This window comes from Boleophthalmus pectinirostris, unplaced genomic scaffold (genome assembly GCF_026225935.1).
Source record: "Boleophthalmus pectinirostris isolate CB_2022bp ecotype Guang Dong unplaced genomic scaffold, ASM2622593v1 HiC_scaffold_12, whole genome shotgun sequence".
Taxonomy (NCBI): domain Eukaryota; kingdom Metazoa; phylum Chordata; class Actinopteri; order Gobiiformes; family Gobiidae; genus Boleophthalmus; species Boleophthalmus pectinirostris.
This window is the reverse complement of record NW_026571018.1, coordinates 22433279-22458701: the sequence shown is the minus strand read 5'-3', so window position 1 is coordinate 22458701 and position 25423 is coordinate 22433279. Positions and strand designations below refer to the sequence as shown.

The 25423-nt window shown below is 40.5% G+C and overlaps 1 protein-coding gene across 1 annotated transcript; it reads right to left on the bottom strand.

Annotated features, from left to right (window-relative positions):
• Window positions 1-10104: 10104 nt before the first annotated feature.
• On the bottom strand, window positions 10105-24134 carry LOC110168183 (gap junction delta-2 protein-like). The gene is made up of 2 exons (XM_020933604.2): window positions 23801-24134; window positions 10105-12317 (listed from the first exon to the last, which is right to left on the bottom strand). The coding sequence occupies exons 1-2, from the start codon at window positions 23869-23871 to the stop codon at window positions 11459-11461; spliced, it is 930 nt and encodes a 309-aa protein (XP_020789263.1). The 5' UTR covers window positions 23872-24134; the 3' UTR covers window positions 10105-11458.
• Window positions 24135-25423: the final 1289 nt, after the last annotated feature.

Sequence of the window (25423 nt, the reverse complement as noted above, 5' to 3'; positions counted from 1 at the left end):
TCCTATCATATATGTACTTTACCTTATTATTTTTTTCAGACACAATATTTGGTCATGATTTTGGTAATAAAAACTGCTCATCAAAATAATAATCACCATCCTCATGTGATTTTACATTTTTCATTATGAACTGAAAGAACAGGCAGCTCAAAACACAAAGAAATCGGAGGATATAATTTAATCTGCGGGATAGCAAAATTGTATCAAATAAACACAAGATAGCAATTTGGCATTTTTCCTCATAACTCTCTTTGCATACCCCCTTGGTCATTCTAACCTTGAGGGAGCCTTTACCACAGTTTGAAAAACATAAATAAAATATCGAAACGGAATCTGGGGTGCGTGGAGATGCCCATGATTAATGTCCCTTAAACATATGTAAAGGATTGTGATCCCTTCAAATATGAATTTGTTTTATTTATTTATTCATTTATGAATTTGTTAATCTTTCTAGATTGTTTAAAGAATTCAGTGCTATATGATATGTTAACAGTAAACATTTTGACACAGAAGGTTTTGGAATGGGAATTGTTCATGTTCAGTCTTGACACACAAAGTTCGTAAGTTTGAGGACACACTTCAGACCAGTGTTCATTTAGATGAGAAATACCACATAAAACAAATACAAGAGGGACATGCTTTTGTCAGTCATAACAAGAGGCAGACTTTATGCCAGATGTCAATTATATTGTTCATAAAATGAGTTGTTAAATGTCTTATTGCACATCTTACTTTAAGTTTGAATCCAGATAGACAAACAGCCTGGTCTAATTTACTCTGTATTTACTCTGTAGCAACATCTGGTGGCAGTGATTTGACCGAAAACTGCATGTTTGTCAGATGGTTTTAATTCAGAGACATGTAGAAGGTGAAGACAACAGTGTCATAGAAATCCTACTATGTCCAGCAAAGTATGATTTGCTCTGGTATTTAGGTGATAGGACAAGCCGCTTGTGTAAATCAACATGCAGGGAGGCACTGTTTGAGCTATAGTATAAGCTCAGAAGTATAATGTAGCCCTACTACTGTAGTTTTAAAGAAACATTTTCTAACCAGAGTCTAGTGCCAAGTCAGTTAAATTTATGGAACATTGATCTATTCCATAAAATGAGGGTGACTTTTCTGATGGTTGGTTCACCACCCGCTTTTCTCCATAGATATTGTTTTGCCTGGAATGTTCCACAGTATTCTTTAAACTTATGTATCTCCAGATAAGCAGGTGACACTACCAGATTACAGGTCAAATATGTAGAGAGACAGCCTGAAGTTGATGCCATACTGTGGAACATTCAGAGCAAAGCCATAATATCTACAGTATCTCCATGGAGACAAGCTGGTGGCAGATTCCCCACACAAAAAAGTTATGTAGTGCACCTTTAAACATGATACAGAGGTGCCAATGAGGTTATTACTATTATTGCCAACTTATGGAACTATTTGAACAGAGTGCATTGACCTCATATCCAAGCACTCCACCCACATGTTGGTATTGTTGTGTTGATGATATCTATTCTAAAATCAAAATTCAAGATTTGGAACCTTTTACTATCAAAACAAACAAAGAAAACAATAGAGATAGCCAGCTCAGGTCTAGAGGTGTGAATGAACCCATCAGTGGCCTGAATGATTATACTAATATGACCCCACACTTAGTTCAGCTCAATAGGACTAGCTAACAAACAGAAACTGTAAACAAGTGTTAGTGCAGTTAACTCCTCCCTGCAGGCAGATATGAGTCCACCAGCATTCTGACCAGAATTGAAAAAGCAGTTTGAATGAGCTGCCAAAAATATTTGACCAAAATATACTTTTGTCCAGTTGACAAATAAAATTTCTCCTGGATGAGGGATTTTACACACTTATATAAAGAAACTTTGTTCTTGAGCTTACTCTTGAATGTCAAAACAAATGTCCCTGTGTAAAGTTAGGTCTTTGGGATCACTTAATCCTTTTTAGCCTTCATCATTGTATTATTTATTATATGAAGCATGTGATTGGCCTCCTGAGTATGGCTACATATTTCTCTAATGGTCTCTATGGCCAAATGCCAGCTTGAGAAAACATCCAGATGCTAATGCAATTGTAAAACAAAGCTTCTTCCAAATTTTTTACTTCTGGACTTGCAACATGTACTTACATGATTTAATTTCCTTTTTGATATTTTAGTGAGCAACATGATGTTAACTTCAGTTCTGTCTGTGTTATACTCTGATCTGATGCACACATTTGATGCAGGCGTAGCTGGTGAGCTGTAGGAGGTGTGATGATGAGATTTGTGGATGAATAAAGCTGTCTGGATTAAGTCGGCAGGTGGTCACGCTGTGTCACATCTGCAACATCTCTGTGAAGGTGAGGCCAAAAGCACCATCTTTTTTTCACAGGTTTTGCGACACTTTAATGCTATTTGATCCTCATTCAATTTACATGTGTAACATATTCCTGCTGATATTTAATGTAGGGCAGTGAGTAGATGATATAGAATACATTACAGTTACAATCACAACTGAATCTGCGTTGCCAGTGCCTTAACCTGTACATAGAGGATACATAGGCATTTTGCTCATTCTCATTATTTGGACAGGCCATGTCTCATGTGAAATCTCAGAACCTCCAGGGTCACTCAGGAAGTGACCTTGAGCTGCAGAGGCTGCACTAGCACTTGTTAATGATTGGCTGTGAGTGCTAGGGTTTAGGAAGCGATTCAGATCAGAGAGAGGCCTTTTAGGTTTAAACCAACTGGATTTCAGCATTGAAACCATTTGACTGAAACTGGCAGCCCAAATGAGAGACTTGTGTGAGGCTCATGCTTTCTGATTGAATAATCACCTTGGAATCACCAAATGATAAAATAAACAACTCTGCCATCATGCCCAGTGTTTTTATGATTAAGAATAAATCAGCATCACAGCTGTTATCAGTAAAAGCTGAAAAGTGAAACTGATTTGAATCAGTAAAAGCTGTCATTTAAAATGTAAAATCAAAATCTTAGATACAGTTCCTGAGAGAGTTTTAAACTTGACTTGAGCTTTATTCTGACCTAAGCACCTGAGAGAGTCACAGTAGCTCCTGAATATTTGCCCATGCAGTCTCTTGTTACTTTTGTTACTTTAGAATCCATGTATATACTGTTCAAAAAAATTAAAGGAACACTTTGAAAACACATCAGCTCTTAATGTGAAAAAAATATATGTTGGATATCTATACAAATATGGACATGGCAATGTCTTAAGAACAAAAGGAAAAGAACTCCAGACTCTTTCATGTTTATCAGAGATGCTCTGGATGAACCTGCTCTCATCTGTGAAAAGCAAAGGGCTTGCCAATTCTGGTGTCGTCTTGCAAATGCCAACCTAACACCACTGAGCTGGGCGGTGAGCACAGGACCCATTACAGGACATGGCACCCTCAAGCCACCCTCATGAAGTCTGTTTGTGATTGTTTGAGAAGAGACATTCACACCAGTGGCCTACTGGAGACAATTCTGCAGGGCACAGGCAGTGCTCAACCTGTTCCTTCTTCCACAAAGGAGTAGATACGGGTCCTGCTGATGAGGTGAGGACCTTCTGCGGCCCTGTCCAGCTCTCCTAGAGTAACAACCTGTCTCCTGAAATCTCCTCCATGTTCTGGAGAGTGTGCTGAGAGACACATTAAATCTTCTTGCAATGGCACGTCTGGATGTGCTATCCTGGAGAAGTTGGACAACCTGTGCAACTTTTCCATTTGAAATGACTTCCACATCCATTAAAAGAGGTGGCATCCTTTTGTTCCTAAGACACTGCCCTGTCCAAATTTGTATAGATATCCAACATATATTTTTTCACATTGACATCTGATGTGTTTTGCTCTTTGCTATCATAAAATTGTGATGTGTGAGCTACTGTGTCCAGATAATTTCTCTTGTGAATCAATAAAGTTTGTCTAAGTCTAGATTAATAACCTGTCCAGTGAATGTGAAGACATATTTAGTTTTTTTTCAGGTAAAATTTAACTACAGTATATTGTGTTCATTGTAAACTGTAATGTTGATCTAAAACAGGTCGTTAAAAAACAAAAAACAAATAAAGAAAATAGGCCCACTGACTTTCTGAACAAAACAGCAGAACTGATAGATATAGTTAGATTTTTATTTGCATGATTTTTTTGTTGTTTGTTGTTGAATTTTTAGAATAATCACAACTGAGTATAAGGCAGTGTGGAGATAGAGCCTAGAGCCTAGCCAAATGTCTGACAATATACAAACATGGTGATCAATATTATCTCTGTCAGAGTAATCCAGTCATGAGAGAACGCCATTATAAAATGGTTAAAAACTCATAAGCTACCAATTCCACTTTAAAGGTCCAGGATTCCCAAACATGTTGGTCAATACAATTTTTAACAAAGACTCAATTAATCTCAATTAAAAGTAAGAAGTAATACAGAGTTTAAACTGCCAAGGTCTTGCAAAATTTTTATAAGGTCTCTATGGTGAATATAGGAGTTTTATTTGGCTAATCAAGGTAAGCTATATCAAACTCAAAGTGTATTTTTTTTTACATTTCCTGTCCAAATTATATTATTCCATTCTGTTTCTGATATATGCGCTTTCCTTTCATCACCCATAACCTTCCAAAACCACCCATGTTTAGCGTTTGCTGTAGTTCATGTCAGCTTCCTCTTGGGGTCACTGTGCTTCACTGTGAGTCCATACCGTCAGTAAAAAGAGCATCATTCTGTGTGCTGACTCCCAACCTCTAAACTATCACCCCTCTGTGTCTATATAAATCTTTTGCTCTCCATCTTCTCTCTCCGTCTAATAAAGCTGTATAGAACGAACTGCAGCTGTTTGAAAACATGTCTCTCTCATCCACATGTCTCTCAAAAACTGTGAATTCTGAGCTTTGCATGGCTGTTTGACTGATTTGCTGATGACATTTCTCTGTTGTGACATCCCACATTAGCTCCACAATCTGTTGTAATTAAAAAATAAGACTAGACCGGCACTTTTCTTGTGACCTCTCTGTATTGATCTATAGGAAGCAGAGGTGTATACAAGTGGGGGATGGTGTTCACCATATGGGCTTCAGGGGAGAAATCTCTGCTATAGGTCCACTGCATGCATGACTGTGTATGCTGCATGTCTTTGTGGGTGATGCTTAGGTCATTAATGCAGTGAATTGAATGTAGCATCATTATAGACATAAAATGTGATGGGTACAGTGCAGTGCTCTACTTCTGCAATGACCTTGGTCCTTGGCACAGAAACAGATGGAGACCAGAGATGTTAGACATTTTAAACAAGAATTACTGTCTTTACAACGAGGTCAAATGATGCTAAAGGTTCATTGTTGTACAAATACTGCATGCACAAGTATATTAAACTGCTGTTTACCTCTTTATATTAATCTGCTGTTTACCAAAACCATTTCAAGTTTTTTTTTGCAATGACATCAGGAATGCCTTAAATTGGCGTGGGCTTTTTCCATTTGTGGCTCAGAGCTGTGAAAAATAGAGTCAGCACCAAATGACCCATCGCTTCCCACATCATCAACCTTTGGTAATCACCTCAGCGTAATGACAGAGGGGGCCATGTGATGCAGACGCTCAGGAACGGCCCGCAGTGTCCTTGCCTGGATGAATTTATTGCAGCACTGGCTTATTTGGGCTTGGAGCAGAGGATTAAGGCTTCTTAGAGGGGATCTGTGAAGGTATATGTTTAAGGAAAGCTTGACCAGTTGTGATCATGCTCATGTGATCTAGGCTTGAAACTCCAAACTGTGCTGACACTCAAGGGGACGAGCTCAACACTACATATATTTATAGTTGTGTTTTTTGTTTTGTTTTTTGTTTTTTTTCTTCAGTAAAATAAGATGTTAAACTGCTTTCAAATAACTGCATCTGTTTTATTTTTTGCATTTGTGTTTTGTCTGTTTGAACTGTGTGACACGTCTGTGAGTGTCAAGAAAAGCGCTATGCAAGTATTATTATTATTATTATTATTATTACTATTATTATTATTATTATTATTATTATTATTATAGGCCGAGCAATACTTCAAAGTTATCTTTTTATTATTAGATTATTTAAAAGGAAACCACAGAGAAAATTACTGGGTCAGATTTGTTATATTATTGTGAAATGTAAGAGCTCTTTACATGAGCATTTGACATTCAATATAGCCTATAATAAAACTGACTTATTTTTAGACTAACTAAAAAATGGCTACAATGGTTTTAAAATGACAAGGTTTTAAAATACATTATCAATTTTGCCATTATCTCTAAATACCTCTACCTTTCTCTATAAACTAAATTTGCTTTTTTGAAAGAGCTGGAAGGCACATGTTGTTATTGACTAACACTGTTGATTCCAATTTTAACTAGATTAGAAAGAAGTGAAGAGGTTGACATATTTTTGACTCATTTGTTCAAATTGAGAAGTAAATGAATTTCTCAAATGGGCTTTTGTGTGGAGCAAAATTAGGCATAAGGAAAACAGGCCATGCGCTCCATATTTGTGAAACTTCTGAGGCATCATGTGGAGCGAGTTAACAGACAAAGCTCAGGAAGAAAGCACATTTAAAATGTTGTTAAACTGTTGGACATTGAGCTGCTGGTTATGTAGTGACAGAAATATGAAACAATGAGGTCACATTTAATGTAAGAACAACTGGATTTGTCTTGGTCCAGATGTGATTGAGCTGCTTTGACAGAGAATAAACCTCTATGACAGGTAGTGCTGACCAGGAATCCATCACAGCACTCACTCTATTTAATTCGGACAAGTGAAGGCCAGGTGCATGGTGGGAAATCAAGTGCAGGTCTGTGTGGGCGAGGACACACAAGGTCGAGGGAGTCAGGAGCAGGATGGACCAGATGGAGACATACAGAGAGAAAGCAGTGCCAAACCGGGGTAGCACAGAGCAGCCACAGTCACCTGCAATGAGTCGAATACAGGCTGACAGGAATTGATGGGGCACAACGTTAGGACGCTGCAAGTGGGGCAGACTCCGGAGACGTATAAAGCCAACTCCAATTTAGTCTTTATGAATGAGGCTATAGGGAGATATTTAAGAAACACAGAAGAGGAATAATGAAACGATTCGTCTCCCCACAAGCAGGATAATAATATGAGTGCTGGAGTAGGTCACTGTGCAGATGAAAATTTGATGAAGAGCCAAGTAGGGAATGGCTGCAAGAAGCTAGTCAATGCTAATCAATCTGCTAATATTGACTGATTCCCACAGGGAAGAAAATTATTTTATGTGTATGTGTATGGGGCAGGCAAGTGGGGGGAGCAAACTGGTAAACAACACACAGAACAGCACCTGTCCTGGATTACCAGGCTGCATTCACAAGCTCCACAATACATATATGTGGTGTCTGAGAGCCACAAATGCTAAACATATCCTCTAAGTAAAAATTGTCATATTTATATAGCACTTTTCTACCTTCAAGGCACTCAAAGTTTTACATCAAGGAACCATCATCTATTTAAACACATACACCCACCAGTGTACGGAGACACTGTTTATATTGTGTTATTAATAATGAATAATAATGAATAACAACATTGCAATCTAAAATAATAATAATGATCTAGAACATAAACGTTTCAGACTGGTAATACAATGTTAATTCGTACTCATCTCCAGTATCTAAAGTCAACGTGCATCTCAAAGTAATGTGCTGTAAACATATGTGCAAATATTTGTTTACTTTCAATGATAATGGCTTTGTGTTTGACATTTCCACCATCCTCTGAGCCCATAGAAAAACAGAAGTAGAACAGTTTTGCACTTCAGGCATCTGAGCTCGCCTGTGTTGAAACATCTCATAAATACAGTTTGTAATCCATTGTAGCAGAAGAGATTCAAACAGCAAGCATATGCCTCAGCTGTTGGGCTTAACTGGCCTCTATTTCCTTGGCAGGGTTATTGGGGTGAATTTCTGTGTACCTTACATTTTTCACATCTTCTTGTGTGAGTATTTACTTTGCTTCATTTGAAATTCATGATTGCACTCCTGAACCATAGCAGTGTGGTAAACCATCTATTTGTAAGCTTTTCTGCTCGAGTTGGCAGTGTGGGATGAACTATTAAACTGTGGTTATGCATCGAACTACACTTAATACCGTACACTGCACGCATATGCAGCAGCATCAGTGTTTATGGGTTTAATCAAATGTAAACAGTCGCACCTGTCTGTTCTTAAGGGCCCAGACATAACGTCACTATCATAAACCAGGACCAAAGACTTTAAAGAGTAGCCTAAAAATGTATAGGCAATGTCATAAATCTATGAGGAGACACAACAGCTGCTGCACAATCCTCAGGCAGCCCCACAGACTGAAGTGAGTCTGTGGTTATGTCTGTTTTTTCTTCATTTTTTTTCAGTTTTCTTTTACACCAGATGGGACAATACAAGTTATTTTTTGTCCACCAATACTAATAATTGTATATATTTATATTGATTTAATCTCAACAGTCTTGTCAACAGTTCCTCTTCACAAAACCGCCGTTAGTTTCCCTAAAGCATCAAAACAAACATAGCCTATTTTAGCATAAATATTTGGTTTTGAAAGTCATATAGAGTGAAGCAATTTTTGCATTCGTGTTTGGGAAAGTGTATTTTCTCTTAACTGGATCTAACAAAAGAATGATTTTTTTGCTTTATTCTACTCTTGTGATGCTTTTTCTGAACATTCCACCTTTTCCTGATCCCCATCCTAGTTTGGTAATGTATACAACTTGAGTCATGAGTGCTACACATATCAATCTAGCTTCTGTTATTTACTGCTCGTCCAAGCAGATTTAGAAATACACTTAGCCCCTCCTCCCAAACTCTTAATGGTAAATACAGTGAGTGACTGAGTGGAGCCTTGTCTCTGTGAGGGACTGAACAGCTGGTGGTGCATCTGCAGTGCTGCTTTAGTGCTGCTGTTTAGAGCTGCTGCAGACCTCACTGCTGTAGTCTATGTAACATCATTACCTCCTGTCACCACAGCAACGGCCTGCTACAGCCTCAGCCTTTTGTTTAGGCATTTACTGGGTCTGTATGTGAACTATGTAGTTGCTAATATCTTTATGTTAATATAGATACACAGTTGGCTTTTAAGTGAATGAATAAGTACAAAACTCATTATTGGACATGCAAAAACCTACGAGACAATCAAATATGATCGAGTCTGTGTCAGGGTGGTTAGCTGGAAACCACAGTGTCCCCCAGGATCCACTGACTTCCGCCCGCTCTGTCTGATGGTTTAATACTGCTAAAAGGTTCACCACCCCCACACCTCTCCTCCTCTGCCTCTGTAACCTTCCTCATTACGGGAATGATCAGATTCACTCTAATAAACCGCCAGCCCATATGTCACGCAGGCCTGAAAATACTGGAGATTGAGAAAAGGTATATTTACACCAAATTATATTCTAAATAAGAAATTTTAAGTGTTGCTAGTACCACTGCCACTATTGTTTACATCTCCCAGTTGAGGGGGAAAAGAAAATAATTTCATCGAGAAGGCATCATCAAAAGTAACAAATGTGAAAAAATTAAATAAAATAATAATAACAAAGCTTTATCTATAAGGCCTCCCTGAACTGTGAAACAAATTAGTTTCAACCACTGGTGAAGTTTGAGGTAAAAAGTTTAGCATGTTTTATTTATGAACAGAAAGTCAGGAAGGAATGAGCTGTATCATTTCTATATATTAAATAATGCAAGCTGGACGAGATTGGGAATCAGTGTCTAAAGCACTGCATCACACGGCACTGGTATAGACTATACCAGCAATTACACACATCATATGCTTAGATTTATGTTATTCAATTCATATATGGTGCAAATGTGAGTGCAATTTGTAAATTGGTTTCTTAAATTTGTAACTCAAATTTGACCAAGCTCTGTGAAAAATGTCACATTGTGTTTTGTGAAAAAGTAAACCCAGTGCACAATGCCACAGTCCAAAAAGGTTCAGCTTTAAGTAAACATATTTATTACTGGAGATACAGAACCCACTGAGTACACAAAAAGGCACTACACAAAAGTATCTGTTTGCATAATAATTTATTCACATATTTTTTCACATACTATATATTATTATTGCTGCATCTCTTGAGCCTTTCTGGATTTCACTTTCAATATTCCCACATGGGGATACTATAATCATTTCACTTTATATTTTTCATCTCAATGCATGCTGAGTACTACATTTTACAGGAGCAGGATGCAAATAAATAAAACATTTTTGTTTTAAATTACATGTCATTATCTATCCATTCTAGTAATGCTTCAATAACATGCCTTTCATTGTCCATAGGGAGAACACTTTGGGGGTATAGTCTCCACAGTGAAGACTTAACAAAAAGCACATTATTAATACATATTGTTAAAGCTGGAAATCTATGATTCATCTTTATTTTCACCTGAACTTCTGCCCCTCAATCCAAACCAGCTTGTCTATACTGCACAGGAAAAAAGGCTTAAGTCATATACTTCATTTATGTACAATATGGCACCATTTGTTTGTGAAAAATCTTGAGTTAAATGTGAAAATATCTGTGGCTACAATAGTTGAAAAAGTTGTATGTAACAGCGATAACCCTTTAGACAGTGATCACAAACGCACTGCTCTGGACTGTTTGGTGACTCTGAAAGAAACAGTGTGCCTCAAAGGCATCACCATCAGGTTGTGTGTTACACAGTGCTGTAGTGTATCTGCCGACAATAACAAGTGTTTATGTAACAAAGGCTCTGCTGCTGACTTACAGCAGAAGTCCATAACATACGTCTGGCACCTAAAGTGACAAAGATTGGACTAGAGTTTCATAAAAAGCTTAGTACAGTACAGAGACATGTTCCAGTTAAAGTTAGTCGTTTTAGTGCTGTTTGTTTCTTTACTTAAGCATAAATAAAAAGGTGCATCAAGTCCATATGTGACTTTATCCAAATTTTATGGACAGTAATAAAGTTGTCCTTCTCTTTCTAGCTCAGATTAGCTAAGCATTCAAGATTCTGACATGAGTCAGACGTTGGCTTTTTTCCCACATACATGCCTGTGCATGCACACGCTTAAGCTCTTGCATATGCACACATTAAAAACGGGGGGGCTGTTTTTAGTAAACCAACAGCAAAAGGCTAATAATAAAGACTACATAATTCAACTTGGGTTTTCAGTCTGTTAAGTTGTAATTGCTCAGTTGTGTTTGTAGAGTTCATGAAGGCACCTAGTGTCACCTAGGCAGAGCAGAGCCCTCTGGTACAGTTTGTACAAGAAAAGGCAACACAGTGCCTTTTTGGAAGTGATTCTTCAAGTGTCTCTGAACTTCATTGTAACTACAGAGAGTCTGTGTGTGCTCCTCAATAGTAATCTACTGGTGAGTCTAAATGGTGCCCCTTAAATTGGGGCTACTAAGCCAGGATAAAGCTCTCCTCCACAGTCTGACAGGTCCTCGAGCCCCTGGCTGGAGGAGCCTCTGTCAGACATAGGCGGACTCACTAGACTGGGTCCTGCCCAGGTTTGGAGCCTGGGACAGGTGGGAAACATCCTTCTTACGTACTTCGCAGATGGACTTCCTGCGAGCTTGTACCCCTCGGATGGCTGTCTTTATCTTCCTCCAGCCGAGGTGGTTAAGCTCTGCCAGGTTGAGCAGCACACATATTCCACTCACTGCAAACATGAAGACCAGAAAGACGGTCTTTTCTGTGGGCCGAGACACGTAACACTCCACCTCCTTCACACACGGGTATCGGTCACACTCAAACATCCCAGGTACATTGAAGCCATACAAGAAGTACTGGCCAGCCAAAAAGCCTATCTCCAGTGCATTGCGGAAGACCACCTGGATGACATAAAACCGGGAGATGCCCTCCTGCCGCCGCACTTTGGCGCTCTTGGTGACAGGCAGGCCCCGGCTCGGCCCATTGGGGATCTCCTTCACATCCAGGAGGTCGTGGTCCTCTTTGCTGTCGGGGTGCACCAGGATGCCGTTGATGTTGCGCGAGTGTAGCTTGCGGGCATGGTGGTCGTGGTGGCGGCCATGGCCATGTCCGTAGTGGTCCATGTGGGAGTGCAACAGAGAGTAGCTGCGGTCTCGCGCTTTGGCCGACTGGTGCACAGAGTATGTGATGAAGCACAAGCTCGGCGTGCACACCAGGATGATCTGAAACACCCAGTAACGGATGTGGGAGATCGGAAAGGCTTTGTCATAACAAGCCTGATTGCAGCCAGGCTGCATGGTGTTGCAGATGAACATAATCTGTTCATCCTCATAGACCTTTTCTCCCACTATTCCCACTATAAGAATACGGAAGATCACCACCACAGTCAGCAGGATCCTGCAAAGACAAAAGGAAAGAAGAGGAGGAAGAGAAGGAGAGTGGAGAAACACAAAAAGTTAATAAAACACAGTAATGATAGTAAAGATCCAACTGACCGCCAACCATTGATTAAAGGTATTAGTTTGGTTTAACTAGAAAACCCTCAAGGGAAATGCCATTATGTGCAAGAACAACATAAATTTAAACTAAGACCTGTGTGCATGCACAACCATGTGTTCTTTTTCTGTGTTTCACTCAGCTGTTGTGACAAAGTACAGCACAGTAGGATGGTATGCTCCAGATAGCATGCACAGATGAGGTCACTGATCAGAGATCGCTGATAAAGGTATAGTGCTCAGTAAAACAACAGACATTATCATGCTCAAACACTGAGGCCTGATACCACTGTTCTTTAAATCAAGGAGACAGTGAGAAAGTGGCAATACAGTGAGATATAACTTCATCATTTGTAACAAACACTATAATTATATATTCAAAATATTTTGGCAGTTGTTAAATCTAAGCATCTGAGAGCAGACAGTATCCAATATTCTGCACACTAGTACACTAGTGTAGGTGATTTATTGTGGTGCGGGAATCTTATTGGCAGCCATGTTAGACCCTTCTCTAAAAGCTGGGGACTTCCCATGGAGCATCATTAGAGCATTGCTGCAGTGTGGGACAGAGCAGTGCAGATGCTCTTTAAGGTCTCTGAGCGGCCAGTGCGCTGGTGTCGATCCACTGCGGAGGTGGAGGAGGCGCTGGGAGGGGGAGAGGAGGCTGCACCGTCAGCTTTTTCTAATGAGCCAGGAAAGCCTGCACATCATGGGGCTCCCTGGTGCTTATGTCACATGCACCCTGCTCAACATTCACCTCAAGACATTGGTAACTAGCAGACCACCAATGGGAGGGGACTGAAGGCTGTCTATCTAAGTGTTCAGTTTGTGCTTTCATCAATGTCAAATGAGTCTTTATAAGTGTACTCTTATAACGAGGCCCACTCAACAGCAGTTACCACAGCAACCAGCAAAATGTAAGTTCACAGAAAAAAACATACATTACTGGCGTCACATAGATAAAAAACATTTGCTTGATTTGGGATTGAGCCATCTTGAGTTATAATAAAAGTAATGGTGTAGAAGGCACCAGATGCCCTGCAGTGTGTTAGCGTGAAAGCCACTGAAAATAGAGCAGTGATGTGCTGCGGGACAGCTCCTGCTCCACCTGTGAGTGTGACAAAGACAGACAGGAGGGCATAGACTCAGAGCGGGAGCACTCATGTGTGCGACGTGTGCAGGAGGCGCACATGTCCGGTTGCTGGCGTGGAGCAGCTGGGAGCCATGCGCTACACTGATTTTGGCTTTGTGCACATATACTACACAATAAGGCCTCGCCTGCACCTTTGCTCTGCCAGAAGTGAACTGTGGTTAGTAGTGTTACACAACGTATCAGTTCGTCCCTGGTGGCATGTCCCTGTCAGACACGTCCTGTCGATAATAATGTTTTCTGGACCGCACATTCATGCTGGGTTTAAATTAAAGACCTTCAAAATGGCCACTCTTCAGAAATGTCAAAACAGTAAGATATTTTAACCTCTGCTTTGCTCCATTCTGCTCAGCCTTTTACACCAGAACATCTGCCAGTGCCAATAAGTAAAGTCTACTTCCTGGTTTCAGCTAACACTGGCAGATGTCATTTAAATTAAATTTGTTCTCAGTATTTACAGCAAAGCCGCCCCTGATTCCTGCCTGTAGCCACAATGATCTCATAATAACACATACCACATCATCCCTCATCAATGTCATTGTACTATTTTTGACTCTAGATGTCCAGAGACATTATATTTAACCTAATTAACAAACTCTTACTGTTGTGTCAATGGCAAACCTTAGCGCAAACATATTGTAATTTGCTACTGGACTCATTGCACCATACTGTAAACGGCCACCTGGAATAACCTTCTCTCAGTGGACCGAACTTAGACCAAACAACTCCAGCTCTTTTCTAAACTTCTAAGCATTGCAGATATTGAGTCAATACTTATTCGTTTGCACTTTTATGTTGTTAAAAATCAGGACCCCGCGCACTGGCTGTATGTGCGTGCGTGTGTGTGTACAATGCTGCTGGATAACAGGGTAATCAGCAGAGGGCAGATTGCTGCATTAGCAGAATGCACTGAACGAAGGTTATCTGCAAACATCAGTGTTTTAAGTCCTGCCGAGTTACACGCCAATACGCTTCAAGCAGAATGCGCAAGAGCAGCCCAGAGCCTGTCTATAATGACTATTTTTAACTACTTTTAAACCATGTAACCCTATATAGAAACGCCAGCACTGATGGGATGTCTTCTAATAATGCTCTCTGTCACCTTACTCCCCAAGTTTGCTTTAGCTGGTTTTGGACAGGCCAAAGGATAGCTATGTAAATTCATTATATTCATTTAAATTGAAATAGTTGCACTATAAATAAATAAATTACAATCATGCTTTTAAAGTCAATATGTATAAGGGCCACTCAACATGCTGCACTCCTAATAGACATCCATTATACTTTATTCCTAGAGAAATAGTCTGTACTCTTATAATTTCCCTATTCCTGTGTTAATAACAACTGTCTTTTCAGCCTTTAAGTTTCAAGGACTATGGACCAAATAGAACAATGACAGGGCATGCGAGACAAGGACAAGGCTGCCCAAGAGGAGATTGATGACTTGAGGATCGACCTGTGAGACAGTGGTGGCTCCTGGCTGGTGTGTTGGCTGGACATGCAAGCACTACATTTCCCAGAAGGCCTTCACACAGAACACACTCAGATAGATACACATTCATTCACATAGCAGGCAGCTGCAGCCACCAGCCTCCAGGGACGCACCAGTGGCCCTGAGCTCAACATCAGATGAATTACAAGAAATTGAAATGGGTGAATATAGGGCGCTCATTACTGTTAGAGTGTGTATGAAGCCACAGTGCTCCAAAGAAACTGGCAAAAACCTGATTAAGTCCAAATATTCTTCCCACCCATATGTTCCCGATAAGAAGCCAGGCGGATGGCCGCTGCTGACGGTAGCACATTATGAACAAAGACCTCACCATGCACAGAGAAATTAGGCTGCCTAATTATTGTATAGCTCAGACATTTCCTATGCTTGAACTGTTTAAATACTAGGATGTCTTTAGCCCACGAATTCAGCCAAGTGCATGATAGTCAGAGGTGCTGAGAAGTTAGTGTAACTGATACATAGGCCCAAAGTGCACAAGTGTATCCACTCATTAAAAGGGCATGATATAATTTTTTGGTTGGGGATCTTTCATGTGCTTTTTTCTATGTATATGGCATTGCTCTGCCTGCAATGTTCCACAGTATTATATTAAACAGCTCTACCTTACACTTATTCAAGTACATTTGGTTTATAAAAAACTGTGAGCGGAATTGCTCCCTCAAAGATCTGAGCTGAAACTTGGTCTGGTTTGGTCTGTTTAATACCATACTATTTTTTAAAAGAAACTTAATTTAAGCACTTCTGATTTAAAAAAATTTAGACCAATTTCAAAGCTTCCATTTTTATCCAAAGTTTTAGAGAAAGTTATTTCTAACCAGCTTCAAGATTTTCTGAATAGAATTCACATCTTTGAGAAATTTTAATCAGGTTTTAAAGCATCCCATAGCACTGAAACAGCCCTCTTCAAAGTCTAAAATGATCTTCTTGTAGCTGCAGACAGAGGAGAGTACACAATTTAAATTCTTTGAGATTTAAGCCCCACTTTTGACACTGCTGAAGAAGCGATTTTAATGAGCCGCTTCAATCGAACTGGGTTGGCATCCCAGACAATACACTTGATTGGATTTATTCCTATCTTTTAGACATAACCTTGGTGGTCACTATAGACACTTTTACCTCCTCCTCTGCCCCCATTACCTGTGGTGTGCCACAAGGATCTATTTTAGGTCCCATTTTATTTTTTGTTTATATGCTCCCACGTGTCCTTCCACTGCTATGCTGACGATACACAGATCTACCTCCAGCTGAAACCAAATGACCGTGGGAGTCTGGCTGCTGTGTTAAACTGCCTCAATGACATGAACATTTGGATGGCACAGACCTTCCTTCAACTCAACAGCTCGTCATCACTTTAATCAATCCCCCCCAAGCCACCTCTCATATCAGCAATAGTCTTGGCCCTCTTGCTCCCAACATCACCCCTGCTGCTGAAACCTCAGCATCATTTTTGACTCTCACCTCAACTTTCACTTCAAATCAAAAAAGTCACCCAATCCTGTTTTTGCCACTTCCACACAGTTAGCAAAATCAAAACTATCCTCCCCTAATCTTGAAAAAATCATCTACGTGCTCATCTTCTCATGTCTAGACTATTGCAACTCCCTCCTCTCTGGCATTGAGTCCAAATCCATCTCCCTTTTCCAACTGGTTCAGAATGCAGCAGCTCAGCTCCTCACTGGGTTTAATTGACATCAGCACATGACCCCAGTTTTAGCTTCCCTTCACTGGCTGCCTGATCACTTTTAAAGCTCGTTTAGGTCTTGTACCAAGTTACATTTTAGAACTTTTAACCCCATATGAGCCCTCCCACAGCCTTAGATTTTCAAGCATGTCCCTGTGGCTGTTCTAAAGTCCAGGTACCGGAAGGGTGATCAAGTTTTTTCAGTCCAGGCCCCTCGGCTTTGGAACGACCTGCCTGTATAAATAAGGCTTGTGCCATCAGAATCATTTTTTAAATCACTTCTTAAAACAATTTTTTATCAGTTAGCTTTCCTTTAACTGGGTTTGGCTTCATTTTACTCCTTATTTCTTCTTATTCTATTTCTTTTTATTTATTATAACTAATTAAATGGTTTATATGACTGTTTTTGTATGCCTTCTGTTTGCTATTTTTATGCTTTTTGTATTGTTCTTTGTGTACATCACTTTATAAACCTTGTTTTAAAAATGATTTATAAATAAAGATTTATTATTATTACTGTGAAAGATTTCAGACAAAGCAATAACATCTCCATGGAGAAAAACATTTGATGGTCCGCCAGAAAAGTTACACAATGCACCTTTAAAATGTTTACAACTAAGCTCTATAGCAGAATATAACAGCATAGTAAAGTTGCCCTTGTTTTGTCCTTGTTGCAGGCAAACAGGAGGAGGAGAGGCAAAACATCTTTCTTTGATTGTTGACAAGGACTAACCGTGCGTGAGGGAGCTGATGATGATGCGGCGTGAGGCAGCTGTAGCTCGCCTCCGCCCCATTTGTCTTTCTGACACATCTTTTATCTCAACTTTTTGCTTTCATCTAGAATTACCATATCCACGCATCCTGACCAGGAAAACTGTACTTCCATCTATAAGACATTAAGATGATATCAGCAGTTCTCTTTAAATGAAGCTCTTTGCTGAGTGTTGAGATTTCAGAGTAATTCAGCCATTTGGTGTTAGGAGGCAGGGTAATTTGTTTGTGGACAGCAAAATGGAAATGAAAAATTCAATAACATCACGATCTACTTCACTATGTCCTATGAACATATTGGACACTGTGTTGCTCGAATGGGTATATCAGTTTATTAAATACAAAAATACCTCTAACCAACCCGTCATCATAGCATACATCTTTTTTTCGTTCATTACTATTACAAAAAATAAAATGCAATAAAGAAATTTCAGTTGAGCCTGGTTTAAAAGTGTGGAAGAACTGTAACTGTATTTATGTAAATATGTTTTTATTTAGGGCAATATTCATTGTGAATAACACACTGAGTTTACAGGATGTTGTAGATGTTGCTGACTAAATTGTCTTAACATGTTCTCTGGATCTGAACAGTTATGCCTAGAAGGAAATAAGATACTCTCTAATACTTCAGAGCTTCAGCATGTCTGGGTGTCACAGACAATTTTAGATTTTATAATTCCTGCACATAAGTGAAGACCGCCATAGCACACCGCTAATCTTGAATTTGGATTTGTGAATTCTAAATCAAAGCAGACACAATCCTCCATGTGATTTTTGTGAGCCTTGCCCATGCTTAACAAGGCCCACATACACAAGATGGGTCATAATAAAGACATAGGGGTTAAAAAAATACTAAGGACTAGAATAAATTTTATTGTGATTCAAATAGCATAAACTCTTTGTTAGCATGACAAAGGCTGACCAATAAAAGGTGAGGAAAGGATCTGTGTATGGCCATATAGATATAATCATTATTTGATTTTTATTGTCATTTGGTCCAGTACTACAACAAACAAATTGTAAGTCCAACAAATCTCCTTCTGGACTCATGCAGACTTCAAACATGTTGGCAAAATGAAAAATAGCTTTGCGCCAAAGGAACGCTGAGCTCAGCTTTTCAAACTAAATCCGCCCATTGAACACCATAATCAATATGATTCAACATCAGCAGCCACTACACAAATAAACTAATGACAAGTGTGATGTGCAGAGAAATGGGGGGGTTTGAATGACAGAATGATGGATCGCTAATGCTGTGAAACTCTGAGACATTACGTCTGTGTTTTCCTTTGCAACATGATCTTTTCACAGTATATAGATTTTATTTAAGTGGATAATACATTGATTGAGATCTAATTTCTCATACAATGGCCCTGATAAATTTAAGATGTGAAGTAAATTTGGTGAGTGTCCTTGTATGGGGTCAAGGCTGCTTCACTCTTTTGGATATGCTGACCCTTTTACAGAGGAGCATGAGGAAAGGGGTAAGTGCCTGAAACATAGAGGGCTTTTATTAAGAACCAAACTTTCCTTCTCTGTGACTTTAGCAACAAACACAGATTATGTACTGAGTAGTCTCCAGGCTTCCTCTTTTTATCTCCTACAATCTGGTCATTAGACACTGAACAATCTCTCTATGAACATATGAACATGAACATGTACTATGGTGGATTAAGGTGGACTCAGGTCCCAGTATCATTTCACAGTACTCCCCAAAGAAAACTCCACTGTGTACATTATATTAAAAGGCTGGTCAAATACACATCAATTTTTAATGAGCCACTTCACAGCAGTTGCTGTTACGAAGAGCTGCATATTACCGATAGAAAAAATTTACAAACTATTTACACTGCAGAGATGGAAAGGATATTGTCAAGTCTAATAAATAAATGTGTATTTTTTGTACCGGTAATATCAATTTACGACAAACTCTCAAATCACTTTTCAAATCACAGTTCATGATTGAACTGCACATTTAGAACAAGTACAGTGGTGAGAGATTCTTAACTTAAAATTTATAGTCCACCATCATATGAACATGACTATCATTCCATCACAGCTTCAGAGTCAATACATTAATTTCAGGTGCTGCATAGAGCAAAAGCTGCATTTGTACGATTCTGCTTTAGGTTTCCCCACTCTCAGTTTCACGGGCTACACTGTACACAACAAAAAATGAACAAAAGATGTAACGTCCGGTGTACTGAAAACAGTGCAGCAGCAGGTCAGTCTCCATACTCACATAACCTCTGCAGAGGGAAGCTTCCTCCTCTTTGTACTTTGTCCTTACATCTGCCCATACCTCTCTGCCCATACCTCCTCTGCCCTTACCTCCTCTGTCCTTACCTCCCCTATCCTCTGTCCTTACCTCCTCTATCCTCTGTCCTTGCCTCCTCTTTCCTTACCTTCACTATCCTTACATCCTCTGCCCTTACCTCCTCTCCTTACCTCCTTTGTCCTCTTCCTAATCACCACTATCCTCTGTCCTTACCTCCTCTGTCCTTTTTCCCTCTGTCCTTACTTCCTTTCCTTACCTTCCTCTGTCCTTATTTCCTCTACTTTCCTCCTCATTCCTTACCTACTCTGTCCTTAAATACTCTGTCCTTACTTCCTCTCCTTACTTCTCCTGTCTTATCCCTCATCATTTCATCTCCTCACTACACTCTGCTCCTCCATTATCCTCTGCCTGCGGTTGCGCTCTACTTGTCTTTGGCACTGACCCCACTACAGCATTGCAGTGCAAAGAAAGATGCATCAACACTATTTCTTTTGCTCCTTCCTTTTTACCTGCGAGGTGTAGCAGGGCTGAATTTATGACTGGACCTCTGAGTGCAAGGAAAGACATTTAGCAAATACTCTCCAAAGCAGCCATTAAGATTTGTAAACCACTATATACAACAGAAATTTAATTATTTAAAAAATTTTGGAACAAACTATTTTCTTGCTTTTTTTTTTTCCAGCATTATTTAGCAGTAATGTTCTTTTTAAATGGATGGAATTAAAAAGCTTTATTTGGATGAACCTCTCCTTTGCATGCAGATGAAGCTTCTGTTTAAATACTGCTCAGATATAACAAACATATTGGGTAAATAGGACTTACACAACAGGCTGAACCCTTTCTGATATTTCATAGTGAATGTGAACCCCTAGTTAGGTCCAGAATAAGGTTAAAGCCAGATTATTTCTTTTTACAGCCATTGTGAATGTGATCACTGGTTATCCATGCACACATTGAACCTCTTTACAGAAGCTTAAATACAACATTCATTTTTACATGAGTCACAGTATGCAAGCCACCAGTGGTTAGTCAAAGGCACAGAAGCAACTCGTCATTGTCTGTTTCTAATAAAGACCATAATTAAGCTAACCTATGCCAGGTCCCCACTCTTATAAACCTTGTGGTGTATGTGCAATCATTTGCTCAATGCAGGGCATAGGTTAGCCTAAGGCATACAATTAAGGGAGAGCTTAATTGTATCTTTGATCGACAGTCTAGACATCCAACAATGCTTTTCTGTGAGCGTGTCTTTGGGTTAGACATGACTGGCATGCAACATGTTTCACAGTGTAATGCAGGAGACTGGAGGAGCTCAGACTGGACTTGGTGGGACAGAGACACATGCAGACTGGTGTACACTACAGACACACTGACACCTATGGGAGGCACAGAGACTGGTTCATGCTCACCCTGAAGACAGAGCTTCACGGCACACGTTAGGGACCACATCACAGTTAGTTGTGTTGAGAAGTGCAGCGGACCATGTCTGACCACACCCAACGGTGTTGGAAATGGTCAGTGGTGCAACAGACTTGAACCTTTCAACCCATAGAGGTCAGAGTAAACATTTTGGACTCCAAACACATTAAAGTGTGGAGGGGCTCTTTGGAACTAGGAGGCACCTTTAAGACACAAAGTTGTGCCATTGGTGAACAATTCTCCAACTTGCTGTTACATAATAAAACATTGCTAAATCTTTAAATGTCTCAATAATTTCCTGACCATGCAGACACATGCTTTGGATTAGGAATCAAGTCTTTGTTTTATTAGTTTTTTATGTTACGATGAGTATGCCTAATGTCAATGTCTAATATGTGTCTGGGGTGTTGAATTACAAAAGATTTACAAAAAAAAAGCAAATCTATGACCTTTAAATGACTGAAGCCATTTTAAAATGGTTGGGGAGTGGGGACCAAACTTGCTTGCATATTGGACATGGATTCACACATTGTCTCAAATGGACAAACAGAGTGGGAGTGAGCCTGACTGGGGAGGTAGTGTTACAGCTAAAGCCCTTGGGTCGACTAAAGAGCTGGTATAGGACAAGCAGCGTGTGAGGGAAGCCAAAACACATCGGGATCATTTACAGAGCACTGGATTCAGAAACTCTTATCAACGCTTTCGGGGAAGGAAGTACTATATAATTTTACAATGTTACATCATGTAAAGTTTAGAATAGTATGGTGTGCTAAAATACAAGGCTGATATTATATAATGTTTGTGTCTTTAAATTCCTCTATTAAATGTCCAGCCAGTGATGTGCATGATCAACAAATAGCTCAAACATACATGCTAATGCCATGACATCATATGACCGAATGATTATTGAAAAGGTAGCAGACAAATTGAGAGTTGCTTCTGTGCCTCTGGTAAATTAAAGGTGGCTTACAGATTACTTTCAGCCAGTGGCTGGATTGAACACTACATGAAATGTTTTTGACCACTAGAGGGTGGAAAGACTCCACAACAGATTACAGTTAGTGAGTACCTTACCACTTTGTAATGGCTAACAAGTTAGCAAACCGTGGCCTACTTACATATCCAGCAGAAAAAGAGCAACACGGACATCTCTTTCGTCTCCTTTTTCTGGCCACCTGTTGAATGTAATCCCAACATTCACTGCTATCACTGTCTCTAAGCAGATGGTATCTCTCTTTTGTAGCTCACTACACCATTAGGTCTTACCACTTTACTCACAACATAGCTCGCGCTTTAATTAGCTTCCGTCTCCATTTTAATCCTTTATTTTAACCAGGATAGTCCCACTGAGATTTTGGGATCTATTTTTAAGGGTAGTCCTGGCCCCAGAAAAGACCCTATTATACATGTTAGTAGCAGGGGGGACTGGAGCACCCGGAGGAAACCAACGCAGACACAGGGAAAACATGCATGCTCCACAGAGAAGCCCAGGAAGCCTGCCCAGGAATTGTACCTGGGACCTTCTTGAGGCTGAAGTGCTATTTGCACTGCCACTCATCATAACAACAATGTACTAAAGTGTTTAGATCATAAAACAGACAAGGATTTTGTATGTGTTTGACAACATTTTAGGTCATAAAGAAAAGTCTCCAGTGCACACAAGTTTAGATCTATTATACAGGCTATAAACACAGCAGCACAATTTACCCAGCTCACATCATCTCTGTTTTTTTTATTAATAAGCACGAGATCCCTGAACACAGTCCAGTCAGTAGGAGAATAGGAGAGTCAATTTTCACTTTTCTTACGCACAACACACATTTCAGGTGTAAGAGGCCCTTGAGCAAAGGTAGGGTTAGACTGTGCCCTTGTAGCAGACTGCCCTCTGTCCAAGGTAACGCCGACAATCCAAATTAAAATCCTGGTCTCTGCAGATTTAGGTCAACTAAATTCTGGAGATAGATTGAACAAAGCCCTCTGATTTATGGCTATTTATAAAGAGGAAAGCACAATTGTAGTTAATTAGTAAAATGATAACTTTTCTACATAATCAAACAGAGGTGATGTGAAGCACTATTTTGTCCACCACAGTTATGACAGCATACCTCCACTGATGTAAAACAAGTAAAACAAAAACTCATCTGTTCAACACTCCACCACAGAATGGTCCCATGCAAATTTGAAACCTGATAATTAAGTTTTTCAAAATTCATATTGAAAGCAAAACATTGTCTTTCTCTTTTATCATCCTGTGTCCTTCACTCATTCATGTACAAAACCTCTGTCTCACTTTCCTTGTATTGGCTAATGGCAGTCTTATCTATTAAGAGCTTGACTACTGGGCATCAACGTGTAACCTCTTTGAATTAGCCATAATGCACAGTAAAGCTCAGCTATTGATTATGTGTTACTGGTTTATCCACTAACTAATAATGTCGGAGGTAAAAGGACAGCGAGCGCAGTGAGGGTGACAGTGGGGTAGCGTAGAACAGAGGAGAGCTAGGATGTCATGTTGGGATGTCATCAACTAACATAGTACAAACACAATGGACACAAAAAGCACAGGTTCTTACCTCCCAATCATAGTAGAGTGCTGCTGGACAGCCGCCTCCAGCAGCCTCTCCAAAATGGTCCATTCTCCCATGGTGACAGAGAGGGGACAGCTCTTTCACCACAGCCAAAATCTGTCCTCTTCTTTCTTCAGGGGAACACCTTCAGCTTCTGGGGGCCTCTGGTCCTGCCAGTAGCAGGAACAGGGGACTGGACCCCCCCCAGATCTCCTTCTGTCCCACACCAACTCCCTGACCTCTACACACTGTCTTGAATGACCATTTCTGCTGTGTCCTGGTTCTGTCCTGTCTTCCTCCTCCCGATGAGGTGCTAAGCTGATTGCTTCTCTCTCTTGGTTTCTCCCCCCTCCCCCTTTTTACAGTGATGCCTTTCCACCCCCCTGCCGCACCACTCTGATCTAATGCTACAGCATATGCTATTTCTCACTCTATGACAGCCATGATCTCCTTCGCCCCTGCTCTGTCTCCTACGTCCTCCTCTGTTCTGCTCTTCGTCCTGCCGACCTCCAGGCCACTCTCTGCACTTCAGCTGCAGTCCCTGCCATCACGCGTCCCGCTCCATCCTTGCATCGTCCTCACTGTGCCTTTGCTGCACCCTTGCCTCTCTAGCCTAAACATACAAACATATGGCACATGATCTCCCACTACCTCAGAGGTAAACAGCTACGAATCGTCTTACTGAGTGCTGCAGATCCGCACGGGTGCACAGAGCCGCTGCCTGCTGAATGTCATTTTATGACTGGAGGAATGGTCCTTCTCCCACAGCACCGCGCGCTGCAAGGACCATAAAAACCTGCACACACACGCACACACACTGCCACCGAGCCCCTCAGTAATAAATCAGCCGCCTTTGCTGCATCCAGTCAGGCAGAGCTGGAGAAGAGAAGGCAGTCCTGTCCTCTGGTACCTTTGGTTAATTTCAGTCAAGAGTCACATCTGTCACAAAAAATATGCATAAAAAACTCTCTACTTTAGTCGTCCATCATTAGCTCTTTTCTGTTTCCTTCCTTCAACCTTCCCGACTCTCCTTCCTCTCCTTCCCCCTGTTTTTCTTTCCTCGACTCGCGCTACGTCTAGCTCAGTGCTTGCTCCTCATCTCTGCCTTTGCTTGTGCATGTGTCTCCTTCCTCGTTCATAGAATCGCTCTATCTCTGTCACACTCTGAGAGCATGCAGCTCCCCCCGCACCACCTCCCTCCTCCTCTTCTCATAGATCTGCTCTCTCTCCTTCCTTCCCCTCTGGTAAATGTGCTGGGACTGCTACCCCACTCTGTGCTTCACTTACGCTTGCAAGAATGCCTCTGCTGTATGTGATGTGACGCTGTTACTGCGCAGCTTTGTTCCTTGTCTCGTGGTGTTTCCCCGTGTGGCTTTACCAGAGTGCTGTATGTTTAAGGGGCTTCCAGATGCTTCCTACAAAAACAGAAAAGAAGAGATGGTGAAAAGTGTACCATTGTGTAACCCCATCCCCCATTTAGTATGTTCTCATTTTCCATTTTAATGTATAAGGGATAGCAATACACCTGATTGACCCAGCCCTCAGCACTCCTCTTCTCTCCCTTTTTCTATTCTGTCCATTTTCCCATCTTCCCTCCTTCATTAAAGCCCTCTGTACTCTGCTCACTCT

What these genes read in the sequence shown, in the direction of transcription:
- LOC110168183 (XM_020933604.2), bottom strand. Translation starts at nt 23,871, where the DNA reads ATGGGAGAATGGACCATTTTGGAGAGGCTGCTGGAGGCGGCTGTCCAG. An exon ending in CACTCTACTATGATTGGGAG is followed by an intron (nt 12,318 to 23,800) that starts GTAAGAACCTGT and finishes TTGTCTTTGCAG; the next exon opens with GATCCTGCTGACTGTGGTGG.